The sequence below is a fragment of the Theobroma umbraticum genome, unplaced genomic scaffold, assembly GCF_002168275.2.
Source record: "Theobroma umbraticum cultivar Fairchild unplaced genomic scaffold, ASM216827v3 scaffold_50.0, whole genome shotgun sequence".
Classification (NCBI taxonomy): domain Eukaryota; kingdom Viridiplantae; phylum Streptophyta; class Magnoliopsida; order Malvales; family Malvaceae; genus Theobroma; species Theobroma umbraticum.
Window position 1 is genome coordinate 1,446,472 of NW_018397261.1, and position 19,383 is coordinate 1,465,854.

General features: G+C 30.2%; 2 protein-coding genes, 1 non-coding gene and 1 pseudogene across 5 annotated transcripts; 2 read left to right on the forward strand and 2 right to left on the reverse strand.

Annotated features, from left to right (window-relative positions):
* Positions 1 to 654: 654 nt before the first annotated feature.
* On the reverse strand, positions 655 to 2,102 carry PNSB4 (NDH dependent flow 6). 2 transcript variants are annotated; one of them, XM_021431227.2, is made up of 6 exons: positions 1,971 to 2,102; positions 1,836 to 1,883; positions 1,505 to 1,676; positions 1,345 to 1,400; positions 1,175 to 1,246; positions 655 to 959 (listed from the first exon to the last, which is right to left on the reverse strand). In XM_021431227.2, exons 1-6 carry the CDS (start codon positions 2,064 to 2,066, stop codon positions 846 to 848), a joined length of 558 nt encoding a protein of 185 aa, XP_021286902.1. In that variant the 5' UTR covers positions 2,067 to 2,102; the 3' UTR covers positions 655 to 845. The 2 variants fall into 2 exon arrangements, with proteins under 2 accessions (XP_021286902.1, XP_021286903.1); XM_021431228.1 differs by having other exon boundaries at positions 1,836 to 1,878; positions 1,971 to 2,023.
* Positions 2,103 to 2,217: 115 nt separating this feature from the next.
* On the forward strand, positions 2,218 to 2,291 carry TRNAI-AAU (transfer RNA isoleucine (anticodon AAU)). The gene has a single exon. It is a non-coding gene; the product is annotated as a tRNA-Ile (tRNA).
* A 5,308-nt stretch (positions 2,292 to 7,599) lies between these two features.
* Positions 7,600 to 9,374, reverse strand: LOC149527084 (uncharacterized; annotated as a pseudogene).
* A 4,005-nt stretch (positions 9,375 to 13,379) lies between these two features.
* LOC110417843 (ER membrane protein, putative (DUF962)) lies at positions 13,380 to 15,817 on the forward strand. 2 transcript variants are annotated; one of them, XM_021430404.2, is made up of 4 exons: positions 13,421 to 13,912; positions 15,253 to 15,315; positions 15,393 to 15,464; positions 15,558 to 15,817. In XM_021430404.2, exons 1-4 carry the CDS (start codon positions 13,556 to 13,558, stop codon positions 15,672 to 15,674), a joined length of 609 nt encoding a protein of 202 aa, XP_021286079.1. In that variant the 5' UTR covers positions 13,421 to 13,555; the 3' UTR covers positions 15,675 to 15,817. The 2 variants fall into 2 exon arrangements, with proteins under 2 accessions (XP_089639893.1, XP_021286079.1); XM_089783767.1 differs by having other exon boundaries at positions 13,380 to 13,912; positions 15,393 to 15,817.
* Positions 15,818 to 19,383: the final 3,566 nt, after the last annotated feature.

The following is a 19,383-nucleotide window of genomic DNA, read 5'->3' on the forward strand; positions in this document are numbered from 1 at the left end:
AGAGTTTAAAGTGAGTTGGATGGGCAATTGAACAACAGCGTTTTGGGTTACGGATATGATTTTGTTGGTTGGGAAGAATAATGGTAGAGTTTGGAAGGATTGATTTGATCAACCATTAGAAGTAGTGAAAGAGAGAGCGGTAATTGGAGAAAGGATCCATTGATTTTGTGTGCTTGTACGAGCTCACCATATGAAATATAAGAGATAGAATATTTTTTGGAGGCTGAACGCAGACTGCTGGTGTTGTATTCATAAAGTCTTTATAAGCTAATTTTACTAGGCAAGGATAATTACAAGTTTAAACTACATGACAACTAGCTACACCTATTTGAATAATATAATCCTATCAATATAATTACATTTCAAATGAAGTTTGCTATCTGTTCATCTTGGAATTTAAATCTGATTTCTCTCCATTACAGGCCCTTGATGGGCTGCTTCTAAAAGCTGTAAAGTTTATTATGTAGGGTACGGAGAAGCCATTCATCGCATGCGCAGTGAGCTAATGGCCAACTATGGAAAAATACAGTTAATCGAATTTTGCACTTTGAAAAATGTTGATTGATCAATCACGCCGGCTGCTTTCTTGTATTTTGGACAAGGATTCAGGAGAAATAAGCTGCTCAAGAATATTTTCTGGAATCGATTTTTGAATTAAATGCGAGTCCACAATCATTCATTTCAAGCATGTAACAAGGTTTGCTGTAAATTAATTTCCTGATCAGCTTCTTTCTGTCAATGACATATCAAAGTTGATTAAATACACTATACACTAATGTTTGCATGGTCTTTATAATGGAGAAAAAGGGGAGATGTATAAACATTAAAATTAACTCAATAAGCTTCTACTTGCGGCCAGCTTCTTCCAATTCTCTCAGCCCTCCGACCTTCTGCTCAATCTCCTCAATCAGCTCCTCACGCCACAACTCTGCCCTTGCAGATTCTTCAATGTCCTCTTGCTGCATTTCCATAAGCTCAGTTAAAACATATTATGGACTGCAACAACTGAATTGCAAGTGAATTCACAGTAAAAACTAAAATACTGAGTTTTAGTATTTCAATATCATCAATTCTGAAAGGGCTACATAGATATATCTGCCTCATGTCTGGTAATTATACATTTGTATATTGCTTTAACATTGTGGAGGAAATCAATGAATTAAGTGAAGGATACCTTCTCATAAACCCAATGTCCAGTACCATCTCCACCATCTTTCCTGTATACTTCGGAATCATAGTACGGATCCTGCGCCATGCTCTTATAAATTAGACTTAATTTTACTCAACATTAGCAACAATTATATATTTGAGAAAAGCAAAGTTAAATAAAACAGATTTGCTTACTTTGGTGGAACCAAAAAACAAACATCCCCAGCAAGTGAACATGATGTAGAAAGTATCTAGAGCATAAGCAAAGCAAAAAGTCTTAGTGTTATATATAATTAATTCAATTAATGCATGAAAGATTGAATCATTAACCGATTTGAATGATTGAAACACTTACAAACGTTTTTAATGGCTTCCTCACTCAGATGCCAGATAGATTTGTTGGTGATAATTTCTCTTTGTGCATCAAGTTGTTGAACATTATGAACTAAAACTGCCATTAGAGGCCAATCTGGGAAAGCATTCACTTTAACTGAAGCTGCCCTTCTTCTGCTGTTGCTGCCTTCAGTCTATATTATTTATCACAAAATTCAAGATATAATGCTGTAAAGTTTGGACAAATCGATCACTACATAAACAAAATTCTCCCCTTTCTTTTGTTAAGAATAATAAAAAATATAGAGAAATTTATGAATATGGCATTAGAATCTATACAGTTAAACACTTACCTGCTGCCACCCATTAGTGAAAAGCCTAGTGCTTGAACATCTCCTAAGCTTCAAATGCATCAAATAACCATGTGCTTATTAATACCAATGACAGAAAGTTTAAAGATCGTGTGAAAGGATAGCGAGAAATATTACCAATCTTGAAGAAGGACAGCTGTCCGATTTGGCAGCATGAAGATAACTGTTGATGCATGGTTTTGTGAGGGTGAAGCTCACTATTGCTTCAGCCATTATTTTGAGCGTAGTGTTTTTTCGCTAAGATTTTGGATTTTGCGCCTTTGTTATGTGGGACGGAAGGTGGATAACGCAATCATTTCCATCCACTCTTAATTCCTAGCATATCATGTATTAAATAAAAATACTTTTTACCAGTAACACAATTGTTCTATTAGCTCAGTTGGTTAGAGCGTTGTGCTAATAACGCGAAGGTTGCAGGTTCGAGACCTGCATGTGCCATTTTATTAGTTTAAATTAATTTTTTTCCAAATTTACTTTAATCTATACTTTATTTATTTAGGTTGGTTTAGTCTTTTTCTACTTTTTATTTTAAGCTTCAATGAATAATTAATTTCTCGAGTCCCCCATCTAAATTCCTCCAAAACACCTTTTTATAGTAATTGCTACGTATTACGGTTTATATTTTTTTTCAAATTTATTGAATATTATCATTGTGATTCTATTCTTTTTGGTTTTTTTTTTAATAGAGGCTAATGAAACACTAAACTGTTAAAGAGAACTTTATATGTAATTCAAGTCTCAGTCATCTAAAAGATTAAATAAAATTAATAAGATATTAAACATACAAAAAAAAAACATATTAACAATAATAATGGTATCATATAAATATGATCAAACAAAACTATTAAAGGAGTCTTTCTCACTTTCTACGTGTAATAGTAGAAGACAAAATAATTTTTCAAGTGCAAATAAATTACCTCTTTACTTTGTGTATTCTACACGAAATGAGTAGTATTTTAAAGAGGCTTTCATTTTATTTTTTATTTGTCTCATAAATTGTTAATTAACATATTAAGTTATTGGGTTGAATTATTAAAATATAATATGTTATGATAGGCTATTTGATTAGACTGTTAAGATATAATATGTTATGATCAGTTTAGATTTATATTAAACCTTAGTGGTTTGGGTTAGTAAACTCACTTTTATTTTATTTTTTTAAATTTGATAGGCTTAACATATTAAGTTAGAATTTATTTGTTGGGCTTAACTAACAATATGCTGACCATAATGACTTTAATTTCATCAAACGGTTTGAAGAATAAAAATAATTATTAAATAAAAAAATTATTTTGAGAGTGATTAAAATATATATATAATAAATAAAGTTGTATTGAAAGAAATACAATTACTTCAATAACAATTTGTATGTATATTACTTAAAGTTTGCAACATACATACTAGAACACAATGGTTGTTCTGAATAAAAAATAATACATTGATGAAATTCTAAGCAATAGTGTAGTACTGTAACTTATATTTGAAAATTACATAATAATTTATTAATTTTTTAAAATTAAAATTATAGAAAATAAAATCCACATAATAGAAAAAAGAAAAATATGATAAGTAAAAAATAGAACCCACATATAACATAATAAAAAAAGAAAAAGAATATAATTGATGGTTCATAGAAATTTGTAGAGGAAAATCTAGAAAGATTTAGAACATATGAGAAAATAGAATAGAAGTAAAATAAATAAATAATAATAATAATAATATAAATTGAAAGAAAAAATAAGAAAAACTTTAAAATTAAGTCTGGCGTATGGAATCATTTTGTTATTGGCATTAATTATTAAATAAAAAAATTATTTTGAAGGGGTCATTAAGAGAATTTATAAAAAAATTTAAAAATTTTATATAGTATGGAAAAAATTTTAAAAATTCCTTAAGAAGGCTCCGTCCCTATTTAATATGACATGAAATTAAATATTCTTTATTTAAAAGTACTCAATTAATCATTGTCTAATAGTTTTAAGGGTTTTTTTAAAAAATACCCTTCATAAATAAAGTATTTTTGAAAAAAAAACCTCTCTATAATTTTACTATTTTAAGCCAAGAGAAATTAATTTTGAACAAAATTACCTTTAATGAAGCCAACCCATATGTTTAAATCTGCATCTAAAACCTTTAAATATTTTGAGTATTTTAGAGTAGTTTTTGATACATGAAAAAAAAAACCTTTGAGCATTTTAAAGTGATTTTTAGTATATGAAAAAGAACCTTTAAGCATTATGAACATTCTTCGTCAAGTAGGTATATTCGATTGATTATACTATTAAATGAAATATAGTGTGTTGTTTGAAGTTATTAATTTTGTTAAATAAAATTCAGTATTTATGGTGGTTTTTAAGCATTACTTAATCGATTTTTGGGTATTGTGTGACTAGTTTTAAGTATTATGTGATTAGTTTTTAGGCATTACGTGACTAGTTGATATAACATTGTGTGATTGGTTAATAGGTATTACGTGATTAGTTAGTAAGGCATTGAGTGACTGGTTTTTAGGCATTGTATGATTTAGGCATTACCTAAAAATCAGTTACGCAATGCCTAAAACCTAGTCAAGGAATGTCTAAAAACTAGTCACACAATGTCTAAAAACTAAAAACGTAATGATTAAGTCACGCAATATATAAAAACCAATCTTACAATACCTAAAAACTAGTGACACGATGTTTAAAAATCAATAATGCTATATCTAACAACTAATTGATTTGCTTGCTTGCAACCAGGTTTAACTTGTCAAAGTCATACAGTGTTTTAATTTACTGATATATCTAATCAATTTCAACTCTCTCAACTTTGAGATTCTATGAATATAAACTAATATACACAAGAACCTAAAACGCATACTTTGATGTCATCTCTGTTCTTTTGGATAGTGAGAAAAAGCTGGATGGTAAGATAGTATTTGGTAAGAGAGAAAAATTGAGATCTAATTTTAAAATTTTTATTTGGATGGCGAGGATAGAAAAAACTGAAACCATTTTAATTTGTTTGAAATTGTTTAAAGGCATTGTTGTCATGTCATGCCAAAAATTAACTAAAAATAGTTAAAATTATAATGAATGATATTTTTGAATTGGGTTTATAAAGAAGGTAATCTTTCACAATTTCTTCTAGTTAAAAGTGACTAATATTACCATATGATATGGTAAGAATAGCAATAGAAACTAACTTCTAAATAAAAAGTTACACGATGAATAATTAACTTATTTAATTAAAAATGAAAAATAATTTACGAATAATTAAATTAACATGTAGAACATAAAATTGCTATAATGTGTATTATATACACATACACACACACATACACTAAAATGAAACTAAATATATTAAAATGATACTAAATTTTCTAAGAAAATAAAATGTTTTTTAGAAAAGTAAAAACAAACATGAATGACACTTTTTAAAGTTAAGTACATAGAATATATGTTTTGAAAAATTAAACACTTATTATATAATAATAATTACAATTTTGAAAGAAATCGAGTTATGTTATTCACACTCTAAAAGGGTAAAGATATCTATAATTGTTTTATAGATCACTTCATCGCAACAAAAAAAGTTTCTCACCCTTTTGGGTGAGAATTAGATCAACTCTCAAGACCATAATCTAATCACTCTGGGTGATATCACTTCATTGCCATGTAAGATCATAGAGTTCTTACCAAACACAGTGATTAGCAAGGTGGAATTTGGTACATGGAGATTATCTAGAACTTCATGGTCATCAATGTATGGTGACCAAATCACCGTGTTTGATAAGAATTTGGTGCTCTGATGTGATGATGTTCTTCGATTATCGAAATTGATTAAATTATTGCTTTGAAAGATGATTTAATTACAATAAAAAATGTGAGAATCTTTTATTGCTAAGCTAAAATGATTTGTAAAGTTAACTATAGTCAATATTACCCTTTTAACGTGTGAATAAAAAATCTCCTCTCTCCTAAAAGTGTTAATATTTTATATAAAAAATTTTAACTTTTTCAAAATTAATATTCATTTGTACCAAACTCAAAATTAAATTACGGTCTTTCTCTTTATGTTTTCATGTTATATATATAATATTAATTTTTTTATTTTCCTTTCGTATAATTTTAATAGATTTAGCTTCATTTTATCATTCAAGTGTTTTTTTATGTAATTTATATTGTAAAAGTCAGTTTACCTATTAATAATATATTTTTTTATAAATGATAATTCAATAATTTAGTTATACCTTATGAAATGAATAAAATATTACTAATATTTTACAAATTGTTATCTTTAAACAACACTATGATTATTAATTTTCTAACTATTCTATTATGGTTATTTTGGTATTTTAACAAAATAATGTATAATTTTCAGTGATACCAAATATAATAATCTTTTAATTTTGGATAATTAATGATTTGTAAGTCATGTTAGTTTAACATTACAGGTGGTAAGAGTACCATAACAATTAGGTTGTGGCGATTTTGAAACGATATTATATACTATTTAAAATATGATTCATCTTAAATTTTGCGATAATCAACTTGACCGAAAATGTCATATCTTAAGGGCTCGTGTGGTTGGAGGGAATGTTTACACTTAGGTAATAGTTTTTCTTTCATTTGGTTTGTTTTTTTAGTAATAATGGCTATTCCTTAAAATCACAAAATACATATTACTACTTCTTTTTTGGTATTAGCTATTTCAAGCCTTGTGGAATAGAATTTAAAAAATGAAGGTAGGGTGACTCCCTATTTATAGTTAAAGCCCCTAACAGATTAATGGCTATCACAATCTTTTACGAAGATATATTTCTAAATTATATTATCTTGTTGATAAATCCCACATTATCACCTAGATAATTTTTACATGTAGATAAATCTTGAAATATCTAGAATGTGGATGATACATTTATCAAATTTACTTTGACTTGAATTGATCTAATGTGGTGTGATATGTCCATATTCCTTAACACTCTTTTTTGGAAAGAACACCACTATGGTGGCCTTGTTAGACGTGCTATTATTTTCTTGTTAAAAACCTTAAATCGAAAAAATTTAGTGGGACAAAAATCAAACAAAATGGAAACCCAAAGACATTGGAATGGGATACACATATCTTTTATTATCTCTGAGGAACCATAGATTTGTGATTATATTGTTCTAAGAATTCTACTAACTTTGGTTTAGTTGGATACACTGATGCAAGATATAAATCTAATTCAGTTATTTATTTTGCTATAACAACACTGCCATTTCTTGGCGCTTTATTGACTAAATGCTAGTAGCTACATACTCCAACCACTTTGAGATTATCGCTCAATATGAAGCCAGAAGGGAATGTCTTTGGTTGAGATCCATTATAATGCATATTTATAATTATTGTTGTTTAACATTGATTACAAATTCTCCCACCATAATTTACAAAGATAATGTTGCTTGTGTTGCAAAAGTCAGAGGAGGATATATTAAAGGTGACAGGACCAAGCATATCTCGTCGAAATTTTTCTGTACTCATGAAAAATATTGTTGTTGGTTTGAAGCCTCATGACTTAATTGTTCTTGATTATGAAGTGTCTCGAGCGGGTGGTCTCTTTTCTCCTCCCCCACTTGGGGGTTTGCTCAATCATGAGAATTTTGCTACATTATTGGAACTCGAGCTACTAGTTCTCGATGGAGTTCTTTCTGCTTATGTAAGCAATCACTGTAATCGGTAAGGCATTCAGCAATCGTCATTGCTGAAGTCACATCATATATTTTTATCGGTGTAACTCTGTCTTCGGCCATGGCTTTAAGCCCTCAAGAGAATATAACAACTTATCTTTCTCGATCATGTCCCTAATATCTAACATTGGGGTAAAGAAACTCCTTACTAATTCTCAAACAAATCCAGTTTGAGTTAGCTCTTGTAACTTCCGCCGAGTCATATACTCTACATTCTTTGAAAAGAATTGGCTTTTGAGTTCTTGTTTAAAGTCTATCCATGTCCATATATGACACTTGCCATCAACAAATTTGGAATGCCACTAGAATTTGGCATCCCCTAGAAGATACATTGCAGCCATTGCCATCTTGTTGTCCTTTAACTCTGTGCGCATAGCTTGAAAGTATTGTTCAATATCGAAGAGTAAGTTCTTTAGCTCTTTCGCATCTCTAGCCCCTTCATAATGCTTGGGTTTTGGCACTTTGGCCTTTTTCCCTTGCTCTTTTTGGTTTGCACTGTTATTACCTACAGTAATAATCGAGAAATTTACTTGGGCTTTTAATTCTCCAAACTCCCCTTGGAGAGTGTTTAACGCATCTTTGGTCTCATCGCTTAGGATATTAATCATCTCAAGCAATTCTTGCTAGACTGTCTCAATTTCATCAATTCTTTTGCATGAGACTAATTGAGCTTTTACTACGGCCACCATGGCCTCTAGCTCATCAATCCTCTAATAGTCCTCTGGTGAGCTACGTGTGGTCACCATGTTTATTCTTTAGCTCAGCACATCACACTCGTGCTCTAATACTAATTGTCATGGGCTACGCTCCTTCGCTTAAGTATGCAATAGTCTGTGTTGCGCTTAAGTGGATGCTTCCATACAAGCCAGCAAATAACTTGTCTAGATCTAAACAAACATCAATAATAGTCACAAATTAGATTAAGGCAACACACATCGAAATAATGGGGCATATCGAATGCTACATACATAACCACTTGAGCCGTATAAAGAAAAATATTTTATTAATATGAAAATGAGTATAAAGAGGCCAAGACACGTCATCATTTGGGCAAATGGGTAGTCTTAGATGATTCACTATATAGATGGTTTCTAATAGTAACACAATATAATCTTATAGTTAAAGCTTCCAACTTCTCATAAATGGTCTTTTAGCCCATCTTGTAAGAGGTGATGTAGATACATTTCTTATTTTGCTCATAAATTGTCTCAAGCTAGTATCCATTACAACATACATCTTTGAAGCTAAGTAGATTCCTCTTCGATCTACTACTTAGCAATACATCCTAGATATGCAAAGTGATGCCATTTGGCAAAGCAACTGTGGCAGTCCTGAAGCCATCTATAATATCAACAAGGCTTAATATTGTATAGACATATGCCTTACACAATGTCACACTTGAGAAAAAGTGCTTGTTACAAAGCATAACATGTGTCTTTGCACTATTAAATAAACAAACATCTTTCTTTTTCTCGATGGTTCCCATTTACACTTGTATTGACAACTTCAAGTGTCTAGGATCGTAAAAATTTACAAATTAGTCATGGGATTGAAAATTTCAAAATATAAATGTGGAATCAATTTCAAAATAATTTTATTAAATGACCATATTGTTTTTCATTTGGAACAATCAACCAAGGGTAAGACATTCCAAAAAAGAAAAGAAAAATGAAGAAAACATTAAAATCCTCAAATCTTAAGTCTAAGCTGTCCTCTACCATTCCGATGCCTTATCTTGGCTATCAAGGTCCTCAAAGAAATCAGAGACTTTCAAGGATGTTCTTGCTTCTATAGGAGCAAAGGGAGTCATTTTAACGGAGGCATTGTTAGTTTTGACGTAAGTCATAGTAGTAGAATTCTTAATGGTGTGAGTCTCAATACACTTGCCTTATCTTTTAGGGATGCCTGGTATAGAGTAAAAAAGTGCTTTGGTGTACAACAGGTACACGACTTGTGTCTAGCCATGGCACAATGATGGCAAATACTTTCATCATGGTTTTTCAGAAGCTTCTTGCCTTGGCCATGATTCAAGCCAAGGTTGGATTGCTTAGGGCGATTAAGTCTTTTGCTAGCCTTCCGTGGGTTATGCCCTTGCTTACATTCACGACACTTAAATCGGCCTATACTCTTACTAAAGCTAGAATTTGCTTCAAGCAATGCTTTCGAGCTAGCAGGTCTAAGATCATGGTTCTTGACTAGTAGTTCATTAGTTTGCTCTACAGTTAGGAAGACAAAAATCAACTTCGTGTACATCTTAATTTGACGTTGTCGGTATTGCTGCTACAATACAATATTTGTAGCATAGAAGGTGGAAACAGTTTTCTCTAATAGCTTTAATTCAATAAGCTTAACACCACATAACTCTAGCCAAGAAACATATCAAATAGGCTGAGTTGTAGTGAGACACTGATTTAAAGTCTTGCAACTTGAGATACTATAATCATTCTATGCTTGAGGGAAGATTGCTATCTTGGTATAATCATATCTTTTTCTCAAACTCATCCATAAGATTTTAAGGTTTCGAATGGATAAAGATTGAGTCTTCAGGCTCTCATGCAACTGACTGCAAATGAAGATTAGTGCATTTGCCTTATGTTTGCCATTTGTTTCCTTGTTTATAATAATTGCATTAGCAAGACCTTGCCCTTGGGGATGCATCTCCACATCAAGCCACCAGGATAGATAATTGCTTCCATTCAATTCCAGGATGTGGAACTTTGGCTTTTCGATATTTACCATAATTTTTCATATAAAAAAATGGAACCATAAATTAATTATGAAAATTACAAGGGTTTCAGCGAGGCCTACTGCCACTTTAGGGGTTGGAAGGATACTCTAAGTCCATTGTTGGCTTAAGCTGACTAGACAGTAGACGATTCAAAATCTAATTGGTTGATGAAGAACCAAGAAAATTACCTCTTCCTTTGGTGATTGTGCTGATAACGTGTTGTCAAAAAAATAATGGAAACATGAAGAAAAAATGAGATATTAAGATAATGCTTTTTATGTTTTACTGAAGCAATGCTTAAAATGAAAAATAACCGTGATACTAAATGAGGGTGGGGTGACCCCTTATTTATAATTGAAACCCCTAACAAATCAATTGTTATCACAATCTTCTATGAAGATATATCTCTAAATTATATTATCTTCTTGGTAAATCCCATATTATCACCTAGATAATTTCTACATATAAATGAGTCCTGAAATATCTAGAATGCGAATAATACATTTATCATTTATCAAATTTACTCTAATTTGAATTGTTCCAATGTGGTGTGATATGTCCATATTCCATAACAAACCTTACATTATAAAAGGTTTTTCTATCCTTTTTTTTTATATCTCTTCTTGATCTATATCTCTCATTTTCTCTTTAAGTAAGCTTCTTATGATCATCTTCCTCATTAGCCACCGCCGTCTTTCGCCTCTAGGATTGTCAAGTCCTCCATCACCAACCATCGCAATCATCAACATTTTTAGAGCATTGCTTTGGCATTAGTCGCAACAAATGCAAGATCAACGCTTCAACGACCAGATCTGGTAACGAATAGCGCTAGATCGACACTATATAATGCCGACAACTTCTCTAATAGCATATGACGAGTTTGATAAAGGAAAGCACAGAAGAAAAACAAGAAGAGAGGAAAAAATGAAAATAAAGAAAAAGAAATTAAATTAAAAAAATAGTAATAAATTATTAATATTTTAAAATTTTGATGAAAATAAAAATAAAAATATTAAAAATTCAAAATAAAAAATAGAGAAAAAATAAAAAAATTAAAATAAAGAAATAAAAACATCAAATTAATACTTTAATAATAAATTATTAAATTTTTAAAATTTTAATGAGAATAGAAATTAAAAGATTAAAAAAGAAAAGATATTATTAACTATAAGTCAAGGGAAATTTTTTATTTTTGTAAAAATATTACTATAAATTATAATATAGTGTATTTTTTTATGAAAATAATTTTTATAATAATAAAAAGTATTATTGTCATTTTTTCATTTATTTCTTAATTATTTTAAAGTGTTTTCTTATCATTTAAACATTAGAATGAGTCATAATAGTAATTGTTACTTTATTTCATTTTATGAATTAAATTATATAATTATTATTTTATTTTATTTTTACCTTACTTTATTATCATAAAATAATTATTTTACTTCTTTTTATTGCGTTACGTGAAATAGCAGTGCTGTAAAAGTATAAAGTTGACTAAGCAATAAATAAGCCCTAGCTAGTTTCTTTTCTTTTAGCATAATATTCAAAAAAGCTCTTAAACTATTTAAAAAATTTAAATAAACTCTTATTCATTTATCGTATTCAATTAAATTCTTATATTTTTATTTAAATCAAATAAGCTCTTTTGACTAATGGTTGATTAATTGTCATTGATCAAAATATTACTTATCATTTTATATCGACATGACATTACCATAACATTGATGTAGAAACTAAAAAATGTCATACTGTCATAATATCATATCAAATTAATATATTATTATCAATTGTGATATGTTAGTATGCGATATTAGCGCTATAAGATATAAAATAACAAATGATATTTTGACTAAATCAATTATTAATTATAAACACTTATTTAACTCAAAAATAAAAATATAAAAACTTATTTAGTTTAAAAGAAAAATATAAAAACTTGATTAAATATAATAAAAATATAAATATTATTTAAATTTTTTTAAAAAATTTAAGTACTTATTTAACTCTTTTATTTTTTTTTAAAGTAAATGACTTTTAAACGTTTTAGCATTGTCCACCGTAGATATTGGTGTTGCTTTACTTTTTATGATTTCCAATTCGGAGTTGAACAGAAAATCAATTTGTTGCTTTATTCTCCGGGATTTTCCAATTTAAGGTTGAATATGAATTTGTTGGGTCCCTGGTCTAGTTTAATAAAGCAACCCCTACTAATGGAAATATTATGCATCATTGTCTCTTTTCTTATTTGCAGGGTTCCCTACCACTAGAAATATTATACATTATTTTTTCTTGACTTAATTACGACTCTTTTATTGGCTATAAAGAATAAATTAACTCTCAATTTATATTATTATAATATTACTCCCATCTCTCTTAATTACTTTCTTTTTTTGCAAAAATTTAATCACCTCTGTCCCCTGGGAGATGTCCCATAACTAAAATTCACAGCTTTCTCCTAACAGATGTTATTGATTCATATAAGAGTATAATTGGGTGACTTTATAATTCCAAATTCAACAAACTTTTATTTATTAAAATATGTTATCCTCTCTCCATTATTTAAATTTGGTATAATATTTAAAAAATTTAAATTAATTTTTATTCTTTTATTATGTTCAATTAAATTTTATATTTTTATTTTTAATTAAATAAATTTTTAGATTTTTATTTTAAACTAAATAAATTTTTATAATTAATAGTTAATTTAATAAAAATATTATTAATTATTTTATAATATATGATATGTGATAGATAGATACATTATAATAAATAATGATGATGTAATATATTGATATGATAACATGATTATATAATATTTTTAACTCTTCATTTGTAAACATAAAAATAATAAATAATATTTTAATTAATAATTATTAATTAATTATTAATTATAAAAATTTATTTAATTTAAAATAAAAAAAGATTTTTACTGAATATAATATAAAAATAAAAATTTATATAAAATTTTTTTACATAATACAGAAGTTTTTCTTTGAACATTACACTTTTAAATTAAATAAGAAAAACGCAGACACACTAAGACCAGAAAAAGAAAAAGAGAAAAAAAGTTAAAACCAGCGTCGCACGCGCTAGCGCGTTTGTTACCTTTAAAAACATCGTTGATTTCGTAAAGGATTAGATACGAGGACCAGACAAGAAAGCAAAAGTGGCCAAGGCAAACATCTTTCTTTTGTCTCATTCAATCTCTTATTGGTCACACTTTTCTTGAGAGAAACAAACGAGAAAGAAAAAAAGTTTTCCAGATGGGAAAGCCGGGATTGTTCGATCTTGAGAATCATTTTGCATTCTATGGGGCATATCACAGTGACCGGATAAACATTTTGATACACACTTTGTTTGTGTGGCCGATATTTTTCACTTCTCTTGTTCTTTTCTACTTTACTCCTACTATTTATGATCTTTCTCAATCTGGGATTTTGCCATCTGGGCTTAATCCTGTTTTGATTTTAAATTATGGGTTTGTTTTTGCTCTTATCTATGGATTGTTTTATGTAATTTTGGATAAGAAAGCCGGGTCCTTAGCTGCTTTGCTCTGTTTAGCTTGCTGGGTTGGGGCTAGTTTTCTTGCTGCAAAGCTTGGATATTCTCTGGCTTGGAAGGTGAGTGGTATTCGAAACTGTGGGAAAGAGAGAAAGAATAGATTTATGGGTATCTGACTTTTCTTTTTATTCAATTTTATGCTATTAACCTCATTTTTTTATTGTTAAATTCATGTGGGATTTTTTTCTTTTATTTTTCTGAATCAACTATGTCTGCCTTGTTTAGTATTGATGGATTGTGGGTTTTTGGTTTTTGCATGTTAAGGTTCTTGTTGAAAGAAACAGGATTTGTGAAACAACCTATGTGGTTATTTACGATCTTGTTTGGCAACAAAGTTCACTCTTTACCCTCCTTAGGAGATTGAGGTCCAAGGTTCAGACGCCGTAGCCCCTTTGTTCCTACCATATGTACCAAAAAAAGAAAAAGTCTAGTCTCTACTTTTCAATAGTCCATGTCGATGTGTTACTAGATGGTCAACCTAGTTGTATATTTGAACATGAGAAATCAGTTATTACAGGGATGGACTTTTCTAGACTGCATTATTTGTATTTCTTGACCTTGTTTTGAGAAATCCTTGGCTGATGCGGATAGGCCTACCTGTAGTATGCCCCTTTCTTCTGTGTAGGGCAGATATATTGTAGAGGTTATAGTTTCTAAGTGATGTTTATAAAGTGAGAATTGTTGTTTTGATGGAGAATTTAAGATGACATTTGAAAAATAATTTCATTATTTCAAGACAGATTTGTGACTTTCGCTCTCTGTTTCATTAAGCAATTGTTATTGCATATTTCACATGTACAGCTACTGTGTAGATAATGTGCATGGATCGAAAGCTGTAGGTAAATGAATAATTAAGGGAGAAGTCCTGCCAATGTCCAGAAAAGTGAAACAAACGAGGTTAATTCCTTCTTTTTCTGTTTCTAGCACAAGTTTTACTGACTTACAAAGTTACATGCTAGGCTCAATGCTAGATAGCGGCAATTAAGGACCTTTTAGGCTCATATGTCTGGCAGGGTCAGTATATCCACAGTCTGCGAAGCAGGCTCTATTGAGTTTCTGTCTACTGATAATTTGCACAGAAATGAAAGAGAACAAGCAAGAAAGCCCTTTTAGTGGAAAAAGTTGTGTAATATGCAACGAATGAAAGATATCTACTTAACACATCTTCTAACATATACTTATTACTGCAGAACATCAATATTGGAACAAAAATATATGGAAATCGTTAATAATTTATTGTAGAAAGGAAAAGTTGCTTTTTATGCTGATGATTTGATCTGTATCATATTTCAGATTATGAAGATATTTAACCTTTTGTGTTTTTAGTTTTGTATATTTAGTTGTGAGGTATTGCGGAACATGGTTTCCTTTATCTTGAATTGTAATACTCTTTATTCAGGTTGTGCTGGCTGCTCAGTTGTTCTGTTGGACTGGACAGTTTCTAGGCCATGGAGTGTTTGAGGTGAGTAATGGGGTAATGCTTAGAATTTTTTTGCTCTCTCTCTTTCTAAACACTACTTGTTGGAATACTCTTTGTAGAAACGGGCACCAGCTCTGTTGGACAATCTTGTTCAAGCTCTTCTGATGGCTCCTTTCTTTGTTTTGCTGGAGGTAAGGGCAGTAGTTTTGTTGCTTTATACGAAAATGAAAAGAATATTTTCCAAAGTTGTCAACAGTTTGCGATTTAATTTTGATTTGGTGCAGGTTCTTCAATCAGTCTTTGGATATGAACCATATCCGGGGTTTCAGGCACGTGTGAAAGCTAAGATAGAAGCTGAAATCAAGGAGTGGCAGGACAAGAAACAGAAAAAAGTTTCTTAGCTTTGATTGGTCACCTGCTAATGAAAGGGCTAGGTTAAACTACTGTAAACGCATGAAGGAAAGGATTGATAGCCATGTATTCTCAAATTAATGTATACACTTTGATGCTTTTAATAAAGAGCTTTCAAGTCTTCTTTGCGCTAGTCCATATTCTTTCCAAATTGGAATGCCAAGCAAAACTGATGGTAAATGATTACAAATCTTAAATGGAGGTCAGAAAATTGCATCAAACTCAACCGTATTGGCAGTCTAAACTGCTGCATTATAAGATTCAGGTGACTCCCGTCTCTGACCGAGCACCAATGAAACTTTTACCAGGAGGCTTTTGACACTCCTGTTCTACTATATTTGCAGAGTATTCATTCCTTTTGCCCACTCTTGATTATATGTTTGCTAGTAGAGCATTCTCACTGCTATGATCTGGATATGACTCAAAATGATGTCTTCTCAGTTCTAAACTTTTCGCCATGCTCTACGATTTTTAATTTTTATGTAAACCTGGCAGGCGGCAGGGATTGCCCTCCAAACTGTCATATTATACTTAATTGGTACACTTATTATGAACTGGTAAGCCTCTTCTACCAGCCCTGCTCATCCCATCATATCCACCGTGCTTCCACAGAGCTTTATTAGCTGGTTCCGGGTGTTCCCTTTTGCTCATGGTATCCAAGTATATCCTTTCTTGATCTTTCGTCAATCATCCTTCCATGGCTACAAGCACACAAAACTCCCAGGAAAGCAGTATCATCTGGTGTCCGAAGGCCTCATTCGCATGGCCCTGCTATGCAAGCCCAAAACAATCAATGTGGCCTCACCAGCCTTTGTAGCTTTTCTTAACATTCTCAAGTACAGGTCAAGTGCTGCTTTGCACTTACATAAAACACATGATGGTTTTGTTTAGACGCTTCGTATGCAGGCTTGATGTCCTTAAACAGGCCAAACAGATGTACTGAAGTGTTGCTGGGAAAAACATTTCCCACCTCTCATATATATGTTTCTTACATTCTTCTATAGTCTCTCTCGAAGGCGTTTTCAGGGACTAGTCTTGCCAAACCCGCTAATAATTCTTTCTGTAAAAGCCCTTAATAGTTTTTCGATTTGTTTCAAAATGGATGTAAGGTAAAATCCATAAGATTTTATTCCTATCTGGACAGAAATTACTGATGCTGAGGCTTACATATTTGTTTGTCAGATGAAGAGGAAAAGGTTGAGATGTGAATAAGCAAGTGGAAGAACTTTTATTTTGTATTCAAAACAAGAGCATTTTCACGTTTGTTTTAGACAGGTAAGGCAGTTAGTGGTTATAGTAAGTAAACTTATGGATGCTAAATTCAAAATGAGTTCAATTCTAATTGGTGCTGCGATTCGATACATGCCATACGGGACTGCTATAGAAAAGAGAATGGGAACAAAACTCTTTCGTTTGATCATCTTGAGCCAAGCACTAAGAAGATTAAGACCAATGTGGATTGCCCAGATCTACAGGGTGAATAGGGTTCGTCATTGAGACCTTTTAAACACACTCTCATGGGGTGGGAAGCAGGCAGAAACTATCTATTGCTGCAGCGGGATATCTGGATGAGGAATGGCTCCATGATAAGGGGATGGGATGCTTGGTGGTTAGATGGATGAATCTATTCCTAGAATTTTCATTGATAAGGAAAAGAAGTAATTTGGGCGCCCTTGGACATTCTCCCTAATTGTTAAATTGTTCGACAAATCCATTAGTTTTACCGGCATGTTCTAAAATCGCAACTAAAAAGTTAAGGATCAACTACACATGATAAAAATCTCAACAGAGCTAGCAATTCTTGATACTAAAGTAGACTTTTGAAATTTAGTCATGTGCAAAATGTAAATGGAAGAAGATCAACAATAACTCAGCAAGTATAGCCACACAGACCTTATCGAATTAAGTATCATTTTCAATTTACCATTAGATAATTCAAGAACACATCAATAATCATGTTTTTAAAATAATTAAATAATCATTATAAACAAAATGAATAATTTCATAAGTTCATAAATCATTAACAAATAAATATTATTCTTTAAATATGGTATCAAGTAAATAATAAATTCAAATTATAAAACTTACAAAGTTTCATTATTTTTAGTTACGGTTACTACTGTGACCTGTGATAAGGACTGTATCGACAATGTTATTCTCATAATTTTTTCTAAATATTATAACATGTTAGTAGGTGCTAACTACTATAATCCATTAGCAAGATTATATGGTAACTACTATAAACTTGTTAGTAAGGTTGTAGAACTAGTTTTTGTATCAATTATCTCACTTTTCAAAGGTTAATTTATAGCTCTTAAAACATTCTTTAAAGGATGACAAAAGATTTAATATGTCATTCATAAATCCATAATTATTATAAGAATAAATCAAAACAGAATAACCATATGCTTGACCTTATTTCCATATGATGAAAATTAATGGAATAAATGTTTAACTCATTTAAAGAAATATACATAAACAGTAGCTTCAAAACTAGTGTAGTGTGAAGTGGACAACACTAGCAGGACCTATGGAGAGGACTTGTCACATTTAAAATTGAATCTTTCTGTTGGCTTGCTCTTAAAGCTAAGCATGCTGTTCGGAAAGCCTTGTGGAAGAAAGACCTTATCAGAGTAAAAGCCATAGGTTGTCTTCTTTGTATGAAGGATTGTGAATCTATTAGTGATATTTTCTTTTGCTGCATGGAAACCTAGTCTTTATGGAGTTTTTGGGTCAACGATTGGGGGTTTAACTGGGTCATGCATAAAGTGTTGAGATAGGCTGGCCATACATCACAATGCAATAAAAAATAAAATTACATAGTAGAAACAAATAAAAAAACATAGAATATTGACTTTACCCACCCAAGGTCATCTTTAAGATGGCGTTTGATATCAAGGAAGTGAAAACACATTTCTTACAATATGTTCAATTAAATTATATTGCAGTATTTGTTTTGCAACAGATCACTACAATGTAAGATTGCAATGCAATCACATTATAGCCAAGAGATGTAATGTGATTGCAGTCCAAAACCAATGTAATCACATTACATTGCATTCTACAATATTTTTAAAGACAATTTTACCATTCAACTTTATTACCTTATGAAAAATATTTTATATTGTTATAATTAAAATAAAAATATTAAAATAAAATATATAATATAAGAATCAAAAATTAAAATAAAATAAAATATAAAAAATTAAAATTTATATAATATAGGTAAAACAAATTAAAATAAAATATATAATATAAAAAATATATTAAAGAAATAAAAATAAAATATATAAGATTATAATAATAAATAAAAATAAAATATATGACATTAAAAATATATTTAAGAGATGATATTATATAAAAATTAATAATAAAAAATATAAATATATTAAAAATAAAATATATAAGATTATAATAATAAATGAAAATAAAATATATTTAAGAGATGGTATTATATAAAAATTAATAATAAAAAATATAAATATATTAAACTTGTATTTTAATAATTATGGGTAATTTTAAAAATTAACATTACATTCCCAGCAAAGTACTTGTAAACCAAACGCTGTAATATTATTTTTCTTACATTTTAATCATTATTTTGCTTGCATACCAAACACTGTAATGTTATTTTTCCTGCAATCACATTACTTGTAATCACATTGCATTGTAAAGTACCAAACATCACCTAAAGGTCTC

What these genes read in the sequence shown, in the direction of transcription:
- PNSB4 (XM_021431227.2), bottom strand. Translation starts at nt 2,066, where the DNA reads ATGGCTGAAGCAATAGTGAGCTTCACCCTCACAAAACCATGCATCAAC. An exon ending in TCACTAATGGGTGGCAGCAG is followed by an intron (nt 1,677 to 1,835) that starts GTAAGTGTTTAA and finishes TAAATAATATAG; the next exon opens with ACTGAAGGCAGCAACAGCAG. An exon ending in GACATTGGGTTTATGAGAAG is followed by an intron (nt 960 to 1,174) that starts GTATCCTTCACT and finishes ATGGAAATGCAG; the next exon opens with CAAGAGGACATTGAAGAATC.
- LOC110417843 (XM_089783767.1), top strand. Translation starts at nt 13,556, where the DNA reads ATGGGAAAGCCGGGATTGTTCGATCTTGAGAATCATTTTGCATTCTAT. An exon ending in GATATTCTCTGGCTTGGAAG is followed by an intron (nt 13,913 to 15,252) that starts GTGAGTGGTATT and finishes CTCTTTATTCAG; the next exon opens with GTTGTGCTGGCTGCTCAGTT. An exon ending in TAGGCCATGGAGTGTTTGAG is followed by an intron (nt 15,316 to 15,392) that starts GTGAGTAATGGG and finishes TACTCTTTGTAG; the next exon opens with AAACGGGCACCAGCTCTGTT.